This window comes from Colobus angolensis, unplaced genomic scaffold (assembly GCF_000951035.1).
Source record: "Colobus angolensis palliatus isolate OR3802 unplaced genomic scaffold, Cang.pa_1.0 Scaffold82, whole genome shotgun sequence".
NCBI classification, from domain to species: Eukaryota; Metazoa; Chordata; class Mammalia; order Primates; family Cercopithecidae; genus Colobus; species Colobus angolensis.
Window position 1 is genome coordinate 1,166,050 of NW_012122043.1, and position 21,830 is coordinate 1,187,879.

Consider the following 21,830-nt stretch of genomic DNA (forward strand, 5'->3'; position numbering starts at 1 on the left):
TCCCCTGCTGCCCCTAGTTTTGAAATCTCGTTTTGCTTCCCCGTGTGGTCGCTGACCGGGCCTGACTTTGAAATCTGTTGAAAGGAGACCTTTCTCCTTGGGGCCAATGTAAACAGCCGGTCATGTTAAATCATGTTCTCTTCCTCTCTCAGCCTCTCGGGGGTGCTTGGGGAGGGCTGAGGCCCTCTCCTCACTCTCCCCTGCCTGGCGGCCCGGCCTCTGGGGCGTGGTGTGCGCCAGCACCAGGTCAGCTGCACAGCCCCCAGCCTTGGCAAGCGGCCCAGGGAGTGTGCGAGGCCGCCCCGTCCCCATGGGCCCCACTGGGGCTCCAGCTGACCCTCCCGTCTTCCAGCCCAGATCCTGTGCCCTCCTGCCCTTGCCACACGCAGGCATCCCCATATCCTGCCAACCCCCCTCAAAAACGCCTCTCCAATCTGCCTGCCTGCTGAGCCCAGGCCAGCCTAGCCCTGGCCACTCTTGCCCCCTGCCCAAGACTGTCCCCCACCCCACGTCACCATCACGTGGCTCCTGGGGACCTCCGTGTCAACCTCGGGCCCCTGGCCCGGCCCAGGCCCACCCTGAAATCTCCACTAACCCACTTCTTTTCTTGCCCGCTGCCCTAAATCCAGCCTCCCCCCACCCTAGTGTCCAGACCAATGAAGTCCATGCCTCCTGCTGTGTGGACAGAGCCCAGCTCGTCAGGGGCCTCCCCACGCTTCAGTGGATGGAGCAATTGGTCTCCTGGCCAAGGGTCCGAATTCCCCTTTGCCCCAGGTCATGCCTGTCTCTCGGAAAGGCTTTGGGAGGTGACAGCTGCCCCAGTGCCTCCAGAATCAGGCCCTTCTTGACTCCACTTTCTTAACGAGGGGGCTGTCCGGACTCCCGGTGCCTTCGGCTGCGTGGCTCTGGCCACCCTTTCCCATGCTGGCCTTCCCAGCAGCAGGTGTGCCCCACCAGTGCCCTGGGAGCTGGCAGGTGTGCTGTGCACCTTCCCAGGACAAGCAGGAGCCGCATCGGGACCCACGGCAGCTTGCAGAAAGCTCACCTCCCGCTCAGCTGGCACCCTGACTCAGCCAAGTCCACCTGACTCAGCCAAGCCCACTTGCACCCCAAAGTCAAACTCACCCCTTCAGGAGGCTTAGAAATGATGCCTTCTTTTCCCTGAAAACCGGTGTCAGCTTCCCTTAGCCAATGGCCTGGGCCAGGCACCGTTTCATCTGCTCTGAGAGCCTAGGCTTGGCTTATTGCCTGGTATGAGGGCCCCTAGCCCCACACACAGCCCCTGTTGCTGTTTGCCTCTTCCTAGTCCCAGAGACGACTCTTCCCTCCTCCGTGGTACAGCCTCTCTCTCCTCCTGGCACCCCCACTCTCTCGTCTCTCGGTACCTGCCCTGCTTTCTTCTCTCCTCTGGCATCCCCAGGAGCCCCCCAGCCCCGCCCCTCACCTCTCTCTCCACATCGCCCCGCTGGGCCGCGAGGTCCCGGAGGCTCTTGCGTAGGGCCGTGGTCTCCCTCCGATGGGCCGTGATGGCATCCTCAAACTGGGCCTGGAGGGCCTTCAGCTCCTCAGTTGTGGAGCTGATGGTGGCCTGCGGGGAGAAGGGAGCCCACAGTGGCACCAGGGAGCCGGGCCCGGCAGTGGAGGGTGAGGTAAGGCCCGGACCCTGGAGCAGAAGATGTTGCGGTGGCTGGGGAGGGGGAGCTGGGCCCTGCTGATCACACAGGTCCCGGGGTAACTGGTGTTTCCTAAACTGTCAGACAGGCTGCTGGGATGAGGAGACGTCCACAGTCCCTGCCAGCTGTGATGTGTAAGTGCCCATGGACACAGCAGGAGGCAGCCGCTCAGCTCAGCGTGCGTCCTGGGGCGGGGCCCATCCCTGCAGGGACCGCCACACACTGGGCAGCTCTACCCTCCATTTGGGACTGAGCTCAGCTGGAGTTGGCTCCCTGTCGCCTACACCACTCGAGGTGTCCTCTCAGGCCTTGGGGCAGTGTGGCCAGTAGGTATCCTTGGGCCAGGAGGCCCCAGGCTCAGCCCATGGCCCCTTGTTCATGGACAAATGCCGCCTTCTTCACCCCAAGCCCCAGGCCCCTTGGGACACCACCCTGCTTCCTCTCAAGGCCCTCCCCTCTGCACCCCTGCCCAGGTTAGGGCAGCAGGGCAGATGGGGTCTCAGCTTTCTGGGCCTCAGTGTCCCCAACATGAAGAGTCAGAGCCCTGCCCTGCTCAGGTTCCACACCCCTGGGCTCAGGGCGCCAGACCAAGCCTCCAGGCAGCAGCAGGCGGCTGGCAGGGGGTGGCTGGTGGGGGATGGCTCCCTCCAGAGCTGGCTCAGTGTTCCCGGGGGCACAGGTGCTCACATGGCTGCCCCTGTGCCAGATCTCGGGAGCCCCTCCTGTCCACCTGGATTCTGCTAGGGTGGGGGCTCCTGCAGCCTGTGACCCCTGCTCTTGGGAAAGGAGCCATGCTGCTGCCTCCTGTCCTCATTCTCCACAACCCCCTGTGGTCTCTCTGGACTGACAAGGGCCATTTTGGGTGACCAGGCCGTGGCTCTGTGCCTCAGCATGCTCCAGCACTGCCCTGGCTGCAGGATACCCCTGTGAGGGCCTCAGGGACAGGGCATCGGCCGGGAGCCCGGCGGCAGTGGTGACTCAGCCTGGGGGCACACGCTCTCCTGTCATCTGGAGCCTGCTGCTCCTTGGCCAGCATTCCTCTCCTCCCGCTGCTCTCAACAGTTTTAATTTCCATTTTCTGAGCCGAGGTGGCAGAGGAACCCTTAACGAGCTCCCCAGGGAGGCCGGCTGGCTGGCAGGCCTGGTCCCGAGTCCCGGGGAGACTCAGGGCCAGCTCAAGAGAAGGCTCCAGAAGCCAGCACTGACTCCAGAGGAGGCTCTCTGTGAGCCACAGGCGTCAGCTCCCAGGAGGGCTTTCCTGGGTCCCTGCCCACGGGTGGAGCCGAGGGAGCTGCTGGGCCAGTGGTCGGGAGGAGGGAGGGGCACGGTCACAGGCCTGATGCCAGGCTTGGTCCTCCTGGGCCCCATGGAACGCTCTAGGCCTCAGGGCAGGAACAGAGCAGGGCAGGGCTCCACGGAATGAGGGGCAAGGCTCCCCTGGGCTGCCAGGCGTTCCCCTGGGCAGCCCTGCTTGGAGGGACTAGGAATCTGGGTCGTGGCATCGGACAGGAGGGGACGAAGTGACACCCCAGTAGCCGCCTCCTCATCGCAGTGCCCTCTCCTGCTGCGCAGCACCCTGGAGATGGGGCACAAGCCCTCCATCCTGGCTCTGAGTCACCGAGCGTCCCCAAGGCCCTGCTGCCTGGACACTCCGACCGCCTACCAGGTGGCCTGTGTATGCCTCTGTGCAGTCAGCGAGAAGGGCCCCCGTTCAGAATGGGCACAGAAGGGGCCTGCCTCCCGCACCTGGCACCATGGCCTGTGTTCTGTTCGCTGCACACTGAGCCATACATTCAACGCCAATCAGGTAGGTGTCCAACACTGCCTCCTTGCCAGGGACAGGGAGGAAAAGGTTTGCCCGAATTTAAAATGAGCCAAGAAGTATGGGAATGAACGGCCTCGTCACTGAACATGCTGGGAGCTGGGACAGAGGCAGGAGGCAGGTGTGGGCCCAGCTAACGGGGTGTGTGCGGCCAGAGAGGGCAGAGAGTGGGTCAGAGCTGGTGTCAGCAATCAGCCTCACCCTCGATCCTACCTGTTTCTGGAAAGGAGAGGAGCTGTGTCCGGTGCCTTGAGCCCATTCCCTCCCTGCCCAGGGCACCCTGGCACTTGTGTCTGTTCAGGGCCAGCCTCTGCCACCTAGGACAGCAGCCCCGACCTCAACACAAACAGCCCCTCCTCAGGCCCACTGGACCTTTGGAGGCCCTGCTGTGGCTCCTCCATCTGTGTCCTATTGCTGGGCTCTGGCCACCACGCCCGTGAGCCAGGCCCCCATCCATGTTCTATCACTGGGCTTTGGCCACTCCCTATGAGCCCTGCCCAGTCTCTTCATCTCCCATGTGGGACCTGGTGCCACGTCACAGATGGGCTGAAGCCTTGGCGCTCTGCAAGCAATAACAGTGGGTGCCCAGCCTTGCCCACGAGCTGGAGGCATAGGCCTCAGAGTCCTCCTCCCCAGATCCCTCCTCCCCAAAGCCCTGCTCCCCAGAACCCTCCTCCCCAGAGCCCTCCTCCCTATAGCCCTCCTGCCCAGTGCCCTATTTGCTGCTGCCCGCCCAGCCCTCTGGACTTGGGCTCCAGGGGAGGACTCAGGGGTCCCAGGTGACCCCCACTGGCTGCCTGCAGCAGCCTTTGTGCATGGGAGAGCCTCTGTTCACTGGCTGAGGGTGGGTTTGCTGAGGGGCTGTGCTAGCCCCTCTGTGGATGCCTCTCTCCCGGCTCCACTCAGGACTCAATGTGGGTGTCCTTTCCTGCTGAGAGTTTCCTCGGGTGCAGGCCCAGCTGCCTCAGGTTCAGTTTCTCCTTTGGAAGGATCTCTGTGGTGAGTTCCACGAGGCTGGTGCGCATGTTCCCAGCTGTGCTTTTCTATGAGCAGCTCCAGTGCACATACGGGCTCAGCCGCTTGCTGCTGCTGGCTCATGGGTAGCCCCCAGCTGGGCCAGGCCTCCCCTCTCTGGCCCCTGCCAGCCCTGAAGCTAAGGGAGAACGGCTTTGGTTCACTCAGACCTTTCCTGCCCATTGGGTGCCCCTCCCACCAGAAGCCCTGGAGGCACCAGGGGGAAACTGAGGCTCAGGAAGGGACGGGATGGAGAGGGACATGCCACTGGGACCAGGCAGGAGGGGTGGCTCCCTGGGGTCAGCTAGCACCTGCTTGGCTGTGCACATGTCCGGGCTGCGTGGGGCTCACCTGCGCTTGCTCCTGCTGGCTCTGTGCCTCCTGCTGTACCCGCTCCAGCACACTTCTGGCCCTGGAGAGCTCCTCGCTCAGAAGGCTCCACTCTGCTTCTTTCAGGGACAGGGCCTGGACAGGACGGGGTATGCTTGTGAGAAAGTTGGGGAGGCTGGGGGGAGGGATGAGGCTCCCCTCGAAGGAGAGGCTGTGGCAGAATGCTGAGTGCAGAGGCTCCCCTGGACGCAGCATGTTCATGTTCCTGTCTGTACATCCCTGCCACTGGACCACTGGAGAGGAGAGGCGGCTCCCACAGAGGCAGCCCTGGGCCCTGGGCCCTTTCACCCTCTGAGCGCCTGCCCTCTGTCCGACATCATCTCACCTCTGTGTCTGCCCTTGGACCCATCCCCGGGGCATCATCGCCTTCCTCTGCCTGTCCGAAATCCTGCCCTTCCCATGCAGTTTGGGGGCCTTCATGAGCCACCCCCATCCCTCTAGGCAACACCCGCTGCAGTGCAGAGAAGGAAGCTTGAAAGCCTGAAAATGCTCCATCTCCCTGATGGTGTGGAAGGCGCGTGTCAGCGAGACACCCTCAGCCCCAAAGGTGGCACGCTGCTCCATGGGCCAGGCTGTGGAAGCAATGCCTGTCAAATTCACACATGGATATTCTCTCCATGCCCAGGCCCATGTGGGGGAGGGCAGCCCAGAGACATGCGTGCACCTGTGTGGAATGACCTCTGTGCGGTGTCACTAACGTCTCTGACATTGCTGTCATGGCAACAAAGCTGGAGGCAACCCGGATGTCCATGGAAGGAAGAACAGCCAGCCACAGGAAGGCCCAGCCCTGGCAGCTCAGCACACAGCCCAGAAACAGAAGAACAAAGCTGCAGATACACAGTTAGGAAAGGTCACCGAGATGCTTTGATAATCGAGAAGAGAAAGGCCCAGGAGCCGGCGTGGACTCTCCGTTCCCTTTGTATTAAAAGTGCACTGTTGGGGAGGTAATGCTGTATATTTATGTTTGCAAGCAAACTTTGGAGACTGTTGCATAACAAAAGATTTATCAGGTCTGTGTCCTGGGTCCTTGGAGGAAGCTTGTAAACACTGGGGGCTTCCCAAAATGAGGAGTGTCTGCACTATTCCCCGCGGGCCCCTGGGACCACACCGGAGTTTATGCTAATGAGGTGACTCAGGGTGCACTCCTACTGAATTTCAGGATGGGGGCTGTCTGCTGAAAGACCACTATTAGAGGGTTGAGGCTTTGAGCCACAGGATGTCAACCCAGCCTCCCCGCAGTCAGAGAAGCGGGCTTCAGTCACATAACCAATCACTCCACCGATCATGTTACGCGGTGAAACCCAGTAAAAATTCTGTATGCCAAAGTGCAGGGGAGCCTCCTGGCTGCTGAGCACACTGGGGTGCAGGAGGGTGCTGGGCTGGCTCCACAGGGAGGGCACAGCAGCCCCTGTCTGTGACGTGCCCACACCTTGCCCGCGTGTCTCCTCTTCTGGCTGGTCTTGAATTCCATATTTGATAATGAAACTCTAAGAGGAACAAGAGGCTTTCCTGAGTTCTGTGAGTCGTTCTAGCGAATGGCTGCACCTGAGAGGACCATGGGAACCCCCAAACTTGTAGTCAGGTGGTCAGAAGTGTGGGTGGCCTGGAGACCCCTGGACTTGTGGATGGTGTCTGAGAGAGGGCGTCCTGCTGGGGACCTTGCCCTGTGGGGTCTGTGCTATCTCTGGGTCAGAATTGCATGCGCATGTTACAGGGGAATCAAAGAGAGAGGACAACTGTTCCCTGAGTGGCCTAGTGAAGGGGAGGGGCAGGAGTGGGGGCTTTTCATTGAATGGCTTTCTATATTCTAAACCATTTTAAAAATCAATGCTCCCCCTTGCTCCCCTCCCTCCCTCCCTCCAGGCCCTGCTTGTTTTGCTCGGCTGGAGACCTGCTGGCTGTTTATAAATCTGCCCTTACTGGACTATAAGGTCTGCAAGGGTGGGGGCCCTGTCTCTCCCTCCTGTGCCCCTCATGACTGGGCACCGCAAGGGAGTATTTGTTAGAATTTTAGGCAAAACTTCATCAAATATAGAAGTGTGGCATTCTCTCGGGTGAGGGCTTCACTTTGCAAACAGGTGTGGGCAAACCGCCATTCAGACGCGGTGGGTAAGAGAATGGAGGGTTCCGGTGAAGGCAGCCCCTCCTGGGCCGGCGGCTCCAGGTCTTTGGCTCCTGCTCCACATATAATTCCTCTTCTTCGTTGTAGAAATAAGATCCCTGACTGGGTCATCACAGGTTCCTCCAGGAAGTATGGGGACGTTTCCCGCTAGACCCCCCAGCCCCACTGCTCTGCTCAATTTCTCTACACAGGCCGCCTGGGATAACGGTCAGCTGGCCGAGCAGAGGTCCCGGGAAAGCTTGCTGTACCAGCAAGGGCTCCACAGGCCAGCCTGTCTGTGCTCTGCCCCTGGGGTGCCCCTTACCGTGGTTCTGCTGCGAGTCCAGGGAAGGGAGGGCACTAGCACACGGTGCCTGTCTGCCCTCTTAGCCTGCACTCCTGTTTATTTTGTTTTGTTTTGTTTTGTTTTGATACGGAGTCTCGCTCTGTCACCCAGGCTGGAATGCAGTGGCATGATCTCCGCTCACTGCAACCTCTGCCTCCTAGGTTCAAGCGATTCTCCTGCCTCAGCCTCTTGAGTAGCTGGGATTGTAGACACCCACCACCACACCCACCTAATTTTTGTCTTTTTTTTTTTTTTTTAGTAGAGACGCGGTTTTACCATGTTGGCCAGGCTGGTCTTGAACTCCTGACCTCAGATGATCCGCTGGGCTCGGATTCCCAAAGTGCTGGGATCACAGGCATGAGCCACTGCGCCTGCACTCCTGTTTGACCGAGGTGCCCTCTCTTGGAGGGGGCTGTGTGTGCCACTGGGAAGCTGGGATTAAATAATCACAGGAGAACAGGCCACGTTGTCCTGTGGTTGGGCTCAGATGGGAATGACGGGCTGCGTGGAGGCCTTGATGGGCCATTCACTCCCCAGATGTATTGCTTCCCCTGGAGCCTCTTTTCTCATATATCCAATGGGAATAATATCACCACGTCCCAAGGGACTTTGAACTTCCCTTTCTCCTCCTTTGCCTGGCTCTCAGCCCCTCTTGCATGGACCCTGCCTCAGCCTCTCCCCAGCCTCCTGGCCCCAGACTCTTTTCCACCCAACTCCTATCATATCACCCTGGCTCAAGAACATCCACTGGCTCCCTGTCACCTGATGCTGGTGCCCAAGGCCCATCCCTGCTCCACTGCACACCTCTCTCACTGCTTCCGCTCACGTGCAGCCTGGCAGCTGTGCAGAACTTCATGCCATCCCCAGACATCCTGCCAATGTCCACGTCCTCTCCACCCAACATTACTATTCCTCCTGTAAGGCCTTCCCTTCCTCCACCTAAGGATGCAGAGTTGTGGGGCAGTTAAGAGCACAGACCTCGGTGCCCAGCAGGTGCACTGCACAGCCCTGTGCAAGGCATTCAATATTTGTGGACCTTAGTTTTCTCACCACTAATATAGGGATAATTACAGCATGTGCCTCAGAGTGTTGCAAGAATCAAATATTAAATGCAGAGAGTTTGACAATAAATCTTGGCTATTTCGGCTACTGTAACTCCTCCTGCAGTTTGTCTTTTTTTTTTTTTGAGGAGTCTCTGCATCTCGGCTCACTGCAACCTCACCTCCTGGGCTCTGGTTATTCTCTTGCCTCAGCCTCCCGAGTAGCTGGGATTACAGGTCCCCACTACCATGCCTGGCTAATTTTTTGTAGTTTTAGTAGAGACAGGGCTTCACTATGTTAGCCAGGCTAGTTTTGAACTCCTGACCTCAAGTGATCCACCCACCTTGGCCTCCCAAAGTGCTGAGATTACAGGTGTAAGCCATAACAACATAAGACGTACCAACGTCTTATAGTCCTTATCACTGCGTGTGACACAATGTGGACGTGTTCATGTGCATGTGCCCATTCCTTTCACTCCACGGTGAATTCCTCAGGGTGGCATGATATACCGGAACAGCCTAGACTCAGGGTAGCTTTTATAGGGCCAGTGGCTGAGTCTCAACTGCTGCTGGGATGGAAGGATGGCCAGATGTGTGGCTGGTAATTCTGTGCTTGGCTTGGTGTTTGAGTTGGATACACTGATGGATGATTGGATGACTGGCTGGTTGGTGGATCAGGTGGATGGATGGATAGACACAGGGATGGATGGTTGGATATGTGGCTGGACAGCTGAGTTTGTGGACAGATGAAAGGATGTTAAGTGGATGAATGGATGGATGGTCAGATGGGTTGTGGACAGCGGTGTGGATGGAAGTTTGGGTGTATGGATTGTTGGATGGATAGTCAAATGAACTGATGAATGATTACATGGATGGTGAGGTGTGCAGATGGGCAGCTAGGAATGTGGATGCATGGCCATGTATCTGGGTGGATAGCTAAATGAGTGGAAAGAAGAATGGATATATTCAAGTGAGTGGGTAGATGGTGACAAGTGTGTGGAGGGACATTCACATACATGGATGGATGGCTGGATAGATAGGTGAATGGACAGATAGATAGATGGATGGAGGGGTAGGTGAGTGGATGAGTGTATGGATGGATGAACAGGGGATGGGTGGATGGATGGATGGGCAGGTGGATGCATGGATGATGGGTGGATGGATGGATAAATGGATGGATGGGTGAATGGATGGACAGATGGATGGATGAATGGGTAGGTGGGTGGATGGGTGGATGGATGGATGGAGGTGTAGGTGGGTGGATGAATGGACAGATAGAGGGATGAATAGAGAGATGGATGGATGGATGGGTAGGTGGGTGGATGGGTGGAAGGATGGATGGATGGGCAAGTGGATGGGTGGACAGATGGGTGAATGAATGGACAGATGGCTGGATTAACAGATAGGTGTGTGAGTGAGTGGATAGATGGATGGATGGATGTATGGATGTATGGATGGATGGGTGGACAGATGGGTGGGTAGGTGGTTGGACATCTGTCCATCATGACTCCTGTGGAAGAATGAAGCTGCAATTGCAGTGACCTGGAAAGGCTGCATCTGCCTGAGGTGTGGCCACATGCAGCCCTTGTGCTGGGCCAGAGATGACAGGTGCAGTGGGTGTGAGCAACCCCGCTGCCCCCCAGCCCTGCCATCACCTGTTGCATCTTGTGTTCCAGTTGGAGAAGGCGCTCGTCCCGCTCCTGCTTCAGGCTCTGAATTTCCCCCTTCAGAGCCTCCCTCTCGGCTGCACTTTTTGTCACCAGCTCCTTCTCCTGCTCCAGCTGGCATCTGGCTGCCTCCTTCTCCTCTGCCAGGGACAGGCTCAGGGTCTCCTGGACCAAGGTAAAGGGGTGGGCTGTGAGGTCTGGCAGGTGAGGCCAGCAGTTGTCTTTGGTCCTGAGTGAGACCTCGCCCGTGGGATGCCAGGGCTGATGGGCCCCGGGGGCTGTCCGGTCCAGCCAGCTGCACCCCCCCATATCTTCCCCTCAGAGTCACCAGAGCAGGGAGGGCCTCTCTGGGTCTCAGCACCTGTCATCCCACATTGATCTATCAGTTTGTAAACCATTCCTGAGTCTCTGCAGTGCCCTTACCACAGAGAGGTGTAAAGACACGTCAAACCAGGCCTCCAGAAGCCTGGGACCTGCGGGACGGCTCTAATGGATGTGGGGCCCCCTCTAGCCCTCGCCCTTCAGACTGCACCAGACCAGCCAAAGTCACGTCCAGCCTCTTCCATGAGGGAGGCCCGCCCCAAATACCAACCCAAGCCCAGTGTGAGGGCTCCACGAGGAAGGCCCTGGATGCCCATGTGAACTATGAAGCATGAGCAGGTCCTTGCCCAGCCTTCCCTGGCCAGGTGCCTATGTCTCTGAGCTCAGTCTCCCAGGCCCCCTCCTCCCAAGGGCCTGCCATTCCCTGGGACCTGGTAGCTTTCTAGGAAGCTACTGGTGGGCTCCTGGGAAGCAGACCTTCTCCCTCTGGAGCTGTGCCAGGGCCTCGCGGTGAGCTGACGCCTGGCTCTCCAGGGCCCGCTGTGCCTCCCGCTCCTGCTGTGCCACCTGTCGCTGGAGCCGCCCCACATCCTGCCGCAGCTTCATCTCCTGGACCTCCCAGTCACTTTGTAGCTGCTCCATTTCCACTGTGGGGTGATGGGTAAGGTGCGCCAGGGCCTGGCATGTGGACCCCCGAACCCTTTGGGACTCCTTAGGGAGTGACAGCCTTGGGGGCGACCACTGTCCACTCCAGGCTCTGGGAGTGGGCGGCCAGCCCATGGCAGGCTGGGCTGAGCAGGGTCAAGGGTACAGGGCTGCAGCTGGAGGCTACACGCTGACCCTGCGGCCACAACCCCGTTCGGAGCCTGAGGCCGGCACGAGGTGCAGCCTGGGCAAGGTGTTGCTGTTCCTCACGGGCGAGGTGGCCCAACTTGCTTCGTCACATGAGCTCGAGGCTCACGTTCGTGCCCCTGTGGGCTCCGGAGAGGGGTGCAGCATGTGTGGGCACTGAGCTCCATGCCAGGGGCCCCTGCATGGCTGACTTTTGGGGAAGGAGCTGAGGGAGTGCCCTTGGAGCACCTTGCAAGGCTTGCCGAGCGAGTCCTGTGCTCCGGGCCTCCTCCTCCAGCTGCTCCTGCAGCTTCGTGGCCAGCTGTTGGGCCTCGAGGAGGCTGCTCTCCAGGGAGTCCCTCTCTGCCCTGCAAAGGAGCAGCAAACAATGGGCAAGTCATCCGTAAGATCCTACGTATAAAATGCTCTCTATAGCTTTACACAGGTGTTAAGGAGACGCAGCTGAAATGCAAATCAATGGAAGAAGGGTGTAGAAATTGTGGTGCATCTTGTCTCTGGAGCACCATGTGCTGTTAACAAGGATGAGGAAACTATTTTCTATTCTAATGTCATGAAAAGAGTCCCCCCAAAAAGCCACCCACCCAACTGGACCCCCACATGCAGCGTGATTCCATCATGTGAAAAGCCCGCATGGTGCATTTGTGCACGGAGATGCCACTGCTCAGAAGACACCTGGAGCACACACCAATGCACAGCAGTGCCCGTGCCTGGGAGGGAGGGGTGATAAAAGACCTCACATTTCTACAATTAATTCTTCAGTGATCCAACCATCAATGGCAAGTTTCATTGTTGCTATTTGCTGCCCTGGGCTGGGTGTTTATCAGTGAACAAAGCAAGGCACCAAACAACAGGTACAAACGCACCGCAAGGGCTCAAGCACAGACACCCACACGAACACGCAAATGGTAGGTGCACAAGCCCAAACAGATGAGGTCGGGGCAGGCCATGGGCCACTGGGACCCTGGCAACTCTGGACCAGGCCCTGCCTCCATTTCTCTTCCATCTTTCTGGCCACTGCCACCTCCTTCATCAGGGTTAGAGCACATCCCAGCCTTCTGGGGGCTCACCAGGGCTTGCAGAGGGAGGTCCTCTGGGCTCAGGTCAGAACCCCCAGAAACCTCACTCTGCTGCATGCTACTCTGCTCACCTTCCAGTCCCTCCTCCCCTAAGTGTTCCTCATGGCCCCCATCCCACACTCCCAGGCTTGAGTGCTCTTTTCACCTGGCAGCTCTTCTCCCTTCTTTTTTTTTTTTTTTTTTTCTGAGACGAAGTCTCGCTGTGTCGCCCAGGCTGGAGTGCAGTGGCGCAATCTCAGCTCACTGCAAGCTCCGCCTCCCGGGTTCACGCCATTCTCCTGCCTCAGCCTCCCAAGTAGCTGGGACTACAGGCGCCCGCCACCTCGCCCGGCTAGTTTTTTGTATTTTTTTAGTAGAGACGGGGTTTCACCATGTTAGCCAGGATGGTCTCGATCTCCTGACCTCGTGATCCGCCCGTCTCGGCCTCCCAAAGTGCTGGGATTACAGGCTTGAGCCACCGCGCCCGGCCAGCTCTTCTCCCTTCTGTGTGTAGGAAACCCTCCCTTCAAGTCAGCCTGGAGACCCCTCCTCCTAGAGGCCTGCCTGGTCTCCTGTAAGGGATGTGGCCTCTGCTGCTCAGAAATTGGACGTCTTTGCCTGAAGCTTGGGGACCTGAGCCTGTGCCCAGCCTCTCTCTCTCCATGGGGGCCCAGGAGCAACTCCAGGGGCTCCGCCATTGAGCCCCTGGACTGGAGGCCTGGCCCCCCACGGGGTGCTCTGAGCAGGGCAGGGCTGCTTGGGGTGTGGGCCGGCAGGAACTTTCTGGCTGACAAGCGGGTCAGGACTCCTTGAAGGGTGGGAGCAGGTCCCCACTGCAGAAGCCCTGTCAGGGCCTGAGGATCCGAGAGTGGAGCCCTTCATAAAGCAGACCCGTGGGGAGGCCTCATCAGAAGCAAGACGCTGCAGCAGGATTTCCCGCACTGAATGGTCCTCAATGTTACCTGTGAGTTCATCAAAATGGCAGCGTCCACACTCTGCGGCCCCACTGGGCCAGTCAGATAAACACACAGAGTGTGTCCGGGCAGACGTGGCTTCAGGTCAAGCCCCTCTGTCACCAGAGGCTCAACTGGCTGTCAGGACCCCCAGTTCAGTGGCCTGTGATGCTGGGGCCCGCAGGGCTGCCATGTGCAGGGGGGTCAGTGGCAGGGCAGAGGTGGGGCAGCTGTCAGGGCAGGACCCAGGCTGCTGAGGGCTCTGGCCAGGGCCTGTGTTCTGGGCAGCAGATCCTACCAGCAGGAAAGGGACCTCCACCCCTGGTCCTGGGAGCCCCCAGGGCCCAGAAAGGAGCATGGGAAGGAGCTGAACCCACAGCAGCCTCCCTCAGGGTTTCCTGCCCGACTGCCACACAAGCTTTCATTTGGAGAAGGGGTTTGTCTGCGAAGAAGCTCAAGGATCCCAAACTCCAATGTTTCTCATGCCTCTCAGATTCTAGAATTCCAGGAGGAAATCTTTTCAACAAAAATACTTAGCAATGCCTGAGCAGGGCCCTAAGCAGAGCCGATAAGGCACAGAAGCTATCAGCTGCTGGGTTTCTGCAGAGGCTGCAGGATCCATCCAGATCACCAGGCAGCAGCCTACACACGCACACACCAGGCAGCACCTACACACACACACCAGGCGGCACCTACACACACACACACACCAGGCAGCACCTACACACACACACCGGGCGGCACCCCCCCACACACACACACCAGGCAGCACCTACACACACACACACCAGGCGGCACCTACACACATCCTGTTCCTGCCTGTGAGTGCCCGTCCCAACTTCTGGGAGTTGCCCTGAGGGCCTCTGGGCTCACCCGCCCACACTCTCTACCTTGTGTGTCCCTGGTCTGGCCCTGCTCCGGGCTCCAGGGATGGGTGTGCCACCCAAGCCTGGGATCAAGCCCTGTGACTCCCGGCTCCCAGGATTGGTACAGGGATATCACGCAGCTCAACATGGCCCATGGCCGCCACTCTCAGGCCTTGTGGGGAGAAGGGTGCCCTGCGTCTGCTGGAAGGGGGACCCTGGAGTGGCTGCTGGCCATCTTGCCACCTCTCAGAGTGAGCCTGCCTGGAATAAGATCTCAGAGTCAAGCTGTGCTGAGGGAGGGAGAAGCAGGATTCCAAGGGCACTGTGGGAGTGCCTGAATCCAGCCATCCCTTCACCCTGAACTCCACAGCTCCATGAGCAAGACATTCCACATCTGCCTTCCACCGGTCTCAGCTGTGTTTCTGCACTTGCCACCACCTCCTTCAGGAAGGTGACCCCAGTGCTTTCACTGGGTTGACCTCTTCTAGATGCCCTGCCCCAACCCAAAGGCACTGTGCTTGCCTGTCACTCACAGCCCATTTCATGTGCACACACTCCTTCCCAGCCCTATGCCATGGTGTGCGTGTCCCCATACGCTGCCACACTGCAGACTCTCTGAGGGTAAGGACGTGTGGGACATGCCCTGACTGGCAGGCCCTTGCATACCTGAGATCAGCTGCCTCTTCAGCTGCAAGCCGGCCCTGCCTCTCCAAGGCCTCCTGCTTGGCCAGCAGCTGGGCCCGCTCCTCAGACAGAGCATCCTTGTCTTGCAGGGCCTGCTGCAGAGTGTCCATCTGGGCCTCCTGGTCCTGCAGGCTCTGAGCCAGCTGCTCCTCCAGGGCCTGTTTCTGGCATGTGACCTAGAGGAGGTGGGAAGCGGACAGTCGGCAGAGAAAGAGAGTAAGTGGGTGGGTGAGCATGGGCCTCTTGAGGGGAAGAAAGGACTTCGGAAGAAGTGATTTCACGCAGAATGGCATGGAGGTGAGAGTGGAAGAAGTGGGTGGACCTCAGAAGCACATGGATGTCTTTACAATAGACGAGGCATCCACTCAGGTACCCCGATGGGGATGGTACGGAACTGGGCACTCCAAGGTAGGAGCCAACTGTCAATCTAAATGGTACCATTTGTTTGTCCTCCAGTGTCCAGGGGTCAGGAAACACTGCATAGAAATGGCAACAGAAGGTAACGGAAAACTAGACTGCTGCAGACCAACACCTCCACCAAGAATATCATAAAAATCTAGATAGAATATATCACAAGAACATGTAAGAGACCTCAGACAGCTGAAAAGACAGGCTGGGACTGAAGCAGCGAAGATCTTGGAGAGAAGGGAGACACAGAGGAATGAGCCCAGCATTTGGTGTCTCCTTTTCCCTTAAGGCATTTGCTGATTTAAAAGTTTGGGCTGAAAAATTAAGATGCCAAGAAGAGCTTCTGGCACTACCATGGCTTGAGGGGGACAAAAATTAGGGTTCAGAGCCACCAAAGCAGAGAGGCTCTGATACATATCACAAGACATCAAGTTGTATTCACAGCAGGGCTTGATCCTAGTAGTAGTGGTGAATCAGAAATAGACCATCCTTCATAGACACTGAAGCTCAGGTGTGAATCATCCCAGTCACTGATTGGATTACAGGGACCTTCTACCTTCACTGCCTACCAGGGTCAAAAGTAAATTCTGGCCGAGTGCGGCAACTCCCAGCACTTTGGGAGGCCAAGACAGGTAGATCACTTGAGGTCAGGAGTTCAAGACCAGCCTGGCAACATGGTAAAACCCTCTCTCTCCTAAAAATACAAAAATTAGCCAGGCACGATGGCATGCACCTGTAATCCCAGCTATTCAGGAGGCTGAGGCAGGAGAATCGCTTGAACCCAGGAGGCAGAGGTTATGGTGAGCCAAGATCATGCCCCTGCACTCCAGCCTGGGTGACAGAGTGAGACACTCTCTCAAAAACAAACAAACAACAACAACAACAAAAATAAACTCTTTCTGGAAGAGGAATAGCATTATCAAGATCCTCAAATTATTTCTGTAATTTATTATATATAAGATTGACTATTTAATCAAGATCTGGCCTATCAGGAGACAGGACCACATGACAGAAAAACCACAAATAAGAACAGAAAATAGATATAGATCCTCCCACCCTGGTTATCTAGATATTGGAGTTATCAGATACAAACTTTAAAATAGTTGATTAATATGTTCAAGAAGATGGATAGCAAGATGTAAAGTTTAACAATAGAACTGGATACTAAATATAAAAAATACAATTTAAAATATAATAACCAAAAAAGTAAGAAAACTAATAGACAATGGCAGATTAGACAGAATAAAAGAAAGGACTAGTAACTTGGAAGAGAGACAAAAGAATGTGTTCAGACTGAATCATAAAGAGAAAGAAGGATGGACAATACACAAAACAGTGTTATAGACATATAGGACAAGCTAAAAATGCCCATGATATATGTAATTACAGTCTCAGAAGGAGATGAGAGGGCATATTTGAACAGATACAGGCCAAGAATTTTCCAAATCTAGTAAAATACATCTAGCCACAGACTTAAAATGAGCTGTAACCCCCAAAAGGATAAATTGAAAGAAAATGTCACAGAGATCCAACTTAGTAAAGTTTCTGAATACCAAAGATAAAGAATTTTTTGTTTTAAAAGGGAAAAAGACACGTAGCCATGAAATGAACAAGACTGACATTTACTTTCCATGCAACAATGAAAGCCAGAAGACAATGGAATGACTTCATTACATTTCTGAAAGAAAATAATGGCTATTTTAGGATTCTATACCCAGTGAAAATATTCTTCAAAAGTAAAAACCAGGACTTTCTACTTCTGATAATGGTGAGGTAGGTTGTTGAAGACCAACCCTCCCACCTAAAGCAACTGGAAAAGTGACACAACGTACAATCCAATAATCTGTTTAAAAGCATGAGAGAGATACTAAGGCAGTCAGGTCCCTGGTGTTCAGGCTACAGAGAGAAATATATTAAAGTGAGTCTGAAATTCTACGAATACAGCAGGTTTCCCCTTTGGGATATCTGCCAAGTCCTAAGTGACACGGGGTGTAGAGCCTCAGGATGCAATAACAAAGCTTTAGGCTGGGTTTGTTGGCTTATGCCTGTAATCCCAGCACTCAGGGAGGCTGAGGTGGGCAGATCACCTGAGCTCGGGAGTCTGAGACCAGCCTGGCCAACATGGCGAAACCCCATCTCCACTAAAAATACAAAAATCAGCTAGGCGTGTGTCTGTAATCCTAGCTACTCAGGAGGCTGAGGCAGGAGAATTGCTTGAACCCGGGAGGCGGAGGCTGCAGTGAGCCCAGATCGCCCCATTGCATTCCATCCTGGGTGACAGAGCAAGACTCTGTGTGAAAAAAAAAAAAAAGTTTTAGCTAAAAGACTGGGAACATGGCCTAAGATTTCAGCAGGCTTATGAGATTGAAGCGACATAACTTCGAGTTCAGAGATACCAAAGCAGCCAGGGAATGAAAAGAAGAGCAGATATCAGAAGAGAAGGAAATGCCTGGAGGTAAAGCTGAGATTCTATATTGTGATTTTAAAAAATGGGACTGCTGGCTGAGCGCATAATCCCAGCATTTTGGAGGCTGAGGCAGGTGGATCACTTGAACCCAGGAGTTTGAGACCAGCCTGGGCAACATGGCAAAACCCCATTTCTACAAAAAACACAAAAATTAGCTGGGCATGGTCACGTGTGCCTGTAGTCCCAGCTACTCGGGAGGCTGATGTGGGAGGATCGCTTGAGCCCACAAGGTTGAGGCTGCGGTCAGCTGTGATCATGCCACTGCACTCCAGCCTGGGCAACAAAGACCCTGTCTCATAAAACAAAATAAATGGTACTGCTTTGAAAAAGTGTGTATGTTTTTATAATTCAGAAGCAGTAAAGGACCAGGAGACTAAGAATCTGAACAGAAATGTAGCAGCTGAGAGTCTGGGAAGTCAGATAGGACTTTTGAAAGTCTTACAGAGTTGAGAAAATAAAACCTGGAGTTTAGGGCTAACTAAAGAGTAGGAACCCTGGTAAACACCTGAGATTTCCAATGAGGAACAGAGGAGAGTTACATTATACCCTGGGGTAAGCCAGAGATAGACGACCCCTCAGAAAACACTGACGTACAGTCACAAAGCAGCTCAATCCTGGACTGGATAAAGGTGATTTATCCCTATTCTGATTTCCCGGAGTCAAAAGCAAATTCCCTCTGGAAGAAGCTTGTATCACTCAAAGCCTTAAATTATGTCTATGAATTACATCTACAAAAACACAAAGTCTGTCATTCAATAAAAAATTATTAAGCATAATAAAAAACAAAAAAAATGAAGCATCCTAGGACACAAGGCCAAACTACTGAAAATAAATAAAGAAAAGACAATAGAAATAGCTCATTAGGGGATCCAGATGTTAGAGTTATCAGACAAAGACACAAAAACGCACTGTAATTAATATGTTTAAAAACACACCATCTAGGCCGGGCGTGGTGGCTCAAGCCTGTAATCCCAGCACTTTGCCAGGCCAAGATGGGTGGATCACGAGGTCAGGAGATCGAGACCATCCTGGCTAACACGGTGAAACCCCGTCTCTACTAAAAATACAAAAAACTAGCCGGGTGAGGTAGCGGGCGCCTGTAGTCCCAGCTACTCGGGAGGCTGAGGCAGGAGAGTGGCGTGAACCCGGGAGGCGGAGCTTGCAGTGAGCTGAGATCCGGCCACTGCACTCCAGCCTGGGCGACAGAGCAAGACTCCATCTCAAAAAAAAAAAAAAAAAAATATTAGTAACGTAGTGTAAGGTTTATAACGACATATACAGAAATAAAACATACAGCAACAAGAGCGAAAAGGATGGAAGAGATGTCTTAGTAAATTTGTGCTGCTATAACAAAATACCTGAGACTGGGTCATTTACAACGAGCGGAAATGCATTAATTTATCTTCTCACAGTTCTAGAGACTGGGAAGTCCAAAATCAAGGTGCTGGCAGGTTCAATGGTCTAACAAGGACTACTCTTGCTTCCCAGGCTGTGCCTTGATGCTGCATTTTCCGGATGAGAAGAATGCTGCCTCTTCACATGGTGGAAGGCATAAGGGGAAGTGAGACACAAGTGTTGCAGGAAGCCCCTTTCATAAAGGCTTTAATCTCGCTGATGAGGGTGGAACCCTTATGGCCTAAATCATCTCTTACAGGTCCCACCTCTTGATACTGTCACAATTAGTCATTACGTTTCAACATCTACATTTTGGAGGGGACACATTGGAAACATAGCAAGGGATAAACGGAATATATCGCTGGAAGGATCTTACATTGTTTGTGAAGTATTGTATTTGGATATAGACTGTGCATATCATAATTTTAGGGTAATCACTAAAACTAAAAAAAAGAAAAACACAGCTAAAAACAATCAATAGAGAACATAAAATGGAATACTAAATAAATATGCCGCTAACCCCAAAGAAGGCCAGAAAGGAAGAACGTAAAAATATTTTTAAAGTATGAGACAAATAGATGGCAAATACCTAGATGTAAATAAAGCATATTAATAGTTTCATTAAATGTAAGTGGTCTAATAAACACTCTAATTAAAGATAGAAGTTGTCAGAGTAAATATAAAGGCAAAACCTAAGTATGCTTTTGACACACACTTTATTTGTTGATTTTTGAATTTTTTTATTTCAATAGGGTAACAGGTGGTGCTTGGTTATATGAATAAGTTCTTTTTTTTTTTTTTTTTTTGAGATGGAGTCCTCTCTCTGTCGCCCAGGCTGGAGTGCAGTGGCCGGATCTCAGCTCACTGCAAGCTCCACCTCCTGGGTTTACGCCATTCTCCTGTCTCAGTCTCCTGAGTAGCTGGGACTACAGGCGCCCGCCACCTTGCCCGGATAGTTTTTTGTATTTTTTAGTAGAGATGAGGTTTCACCGTGTTAGCCAGGATGGTCTCGATCTGCTGACCTCGTGATCGGCCCGTCTCGGCCTCCCAAAGTGCTGGGATTACAGGCTTGAGCCACTGTGCCCGGCCATGAATAAGTTCTTTAGTGGTGGTTTCTGAGATTTTGGTGCACCCATCATCTGAGCAGTGTATACTGTACACAATGTGTAGTCTTTTATCCCTCACCACTCCCAACCCTTTCCCCCGAGTCCCCAAAATCCAATGTATCATTCTTATGTTTTTGCATCCTCAGAGCTTAGGTTCCACATATGAATGAGAACATATGATGTTTGGTTTTCCATTCCTGAGTTACTTCACTTAGAATAATAGCCTCCAATTCCATCCAGGTTGCTGTGAGTGCCATTATTTTATTCCTTTTATGGCTGTGTAGTATTCCATGGAGTGTGTGTATATACATATCTATATCACATTTTTAAAATCCACTCGTTGATTCATGGGCATTTGGGCTGGTTCCATATTTTTGCAATTGCAAATTGTGCTGCTATAAACATGCATGTCCAAGTATCTTTTTCGTATAATGACTTCTTTTCCTCTGGGTACATACCTAGTAGTGAGATTGCTGGATCAAACAGTAGATCTACTTTTAGTTCTTTAAGGAATCTCCACACTGTTTTGCAGAGTGGTTGTACTAGTTTACATTCCCACGAACAGTGTAAAAGTGTTCCCTTTCACTGCATCCATGCCAATATCTTTTTTAAAAAATTTTTTGATTATGGTCATTCTTGCAGAAGTGAGGTGGTATAGCATTGTGGTTTTGATTTGCATTTCCTTGATAATTAGCGATGTTGAGCATTTTTCCATATGCTTGTTGGCCATTTGTATATCTTCTTTTGAGACTTGTCTATTCATGTCCTTAGCCCACTTTTTTGATGGGATTGTTTGTTTTTCTTACTGATTTGAGTTCTTTGTAGATTCTGGATATTAGTCCTTTGTCAGATGTATAGATTGTGAAGATTTTCTCCCACTCTGTGGGTTGTCTGTTAACTCTGCTGTTTTTTTTTTTTTTTTTTTTTTTCTGTGCAGAAGCTTTTTAGTTTAATTAAGTCCCATCTATTTGTCTTTGCTTTTGTTGCATTTGCTTTCGGGTTTTTGGTTATGAAGCCTTTGTCTAAGCCAATGTCTAGAAGGATTTTTCTGATATTATCTTCTAGATTTTTTTTTTTTTGAGGCAGAGTCTTGTTCTGTCACCCAGGCTGGGGTGCAATGGCATGATCTTGGCTCACTACAACCTCTGCTTCCTGAGTTCAAGTGATTCTCCTGCCTCAGCTTCCTGAGTAGCTGGGATTACAGGCATGTGCCACCATACCTGGCTAATTTTTGTATTTTTAGTAGAGACAGGGTTTCACCATGTTGTCCAGGCTGGTCTCAAACTGCTGACCTCGTGATCTGCCCACCTCAGCCTCCCAAAGTGCTGGGATTATAGGTGTGAGCCACTGTGTCTGGTCTATCTTCTAGAATCTTTATGATTTCAGGTCTTAGATTTAAGTCTTTGATCCATCTTGAGTTGATTTTTATATAAGGTGAGAGATGAGGATCCAGTTTCTTTCTTCTACATGTGGCTTGACAATTATCCCAGCACCATTTCTTGAATAGAGTGTCCTTTCCTCACTTTATGTTTTTCTGTGTTTTGTCGAAGATCAGTTGACTGTAAGTATTTGGGTTTATTTCTGGGTTCTCTATTCTGTTTCATTGATCTATGTGCCTATTTTTATACCAGTACCATGCCATTTTGGTAACTGTTACCTTATAGTATAGT

The 21,830-nt window shown here is 53.3% G+C and overlaps 1 protein-coding gene across 1 annotated transcript in view; it reads right to left on the minus strand.

The window, feature by feature from the left end:
* The window catches only part of LOC105502944 (putative ciliary rootlet coiled-coil protein-like 3 protein), a 77,531-nt gene that overhangs the window by 24,910 nt on the left and 30,791 nt on the right, over positions 1–21,830 (minus strand). The window contains 8 exon segments of the mRNA XM_011929641.1: positions 1,445–1,588; positions 4,861–4,974; positions 5,564–5,665; positions 5,667–5,726; positions 10,036–10,218; positions 10,852–11,021; positions 11,455–11,573; positions 14,767–14,960. Coding sequence (XP_011785031.1) covers positions 1,445–1,588; positions 4,861–4,974; positions 5,564–5,665; positions 5,667–5,726; positions 10,036–10,218; positions 10,852–11,021; positions 11,455–11,573; positions 14,767–14,960 — 1,086 coding nt within the window.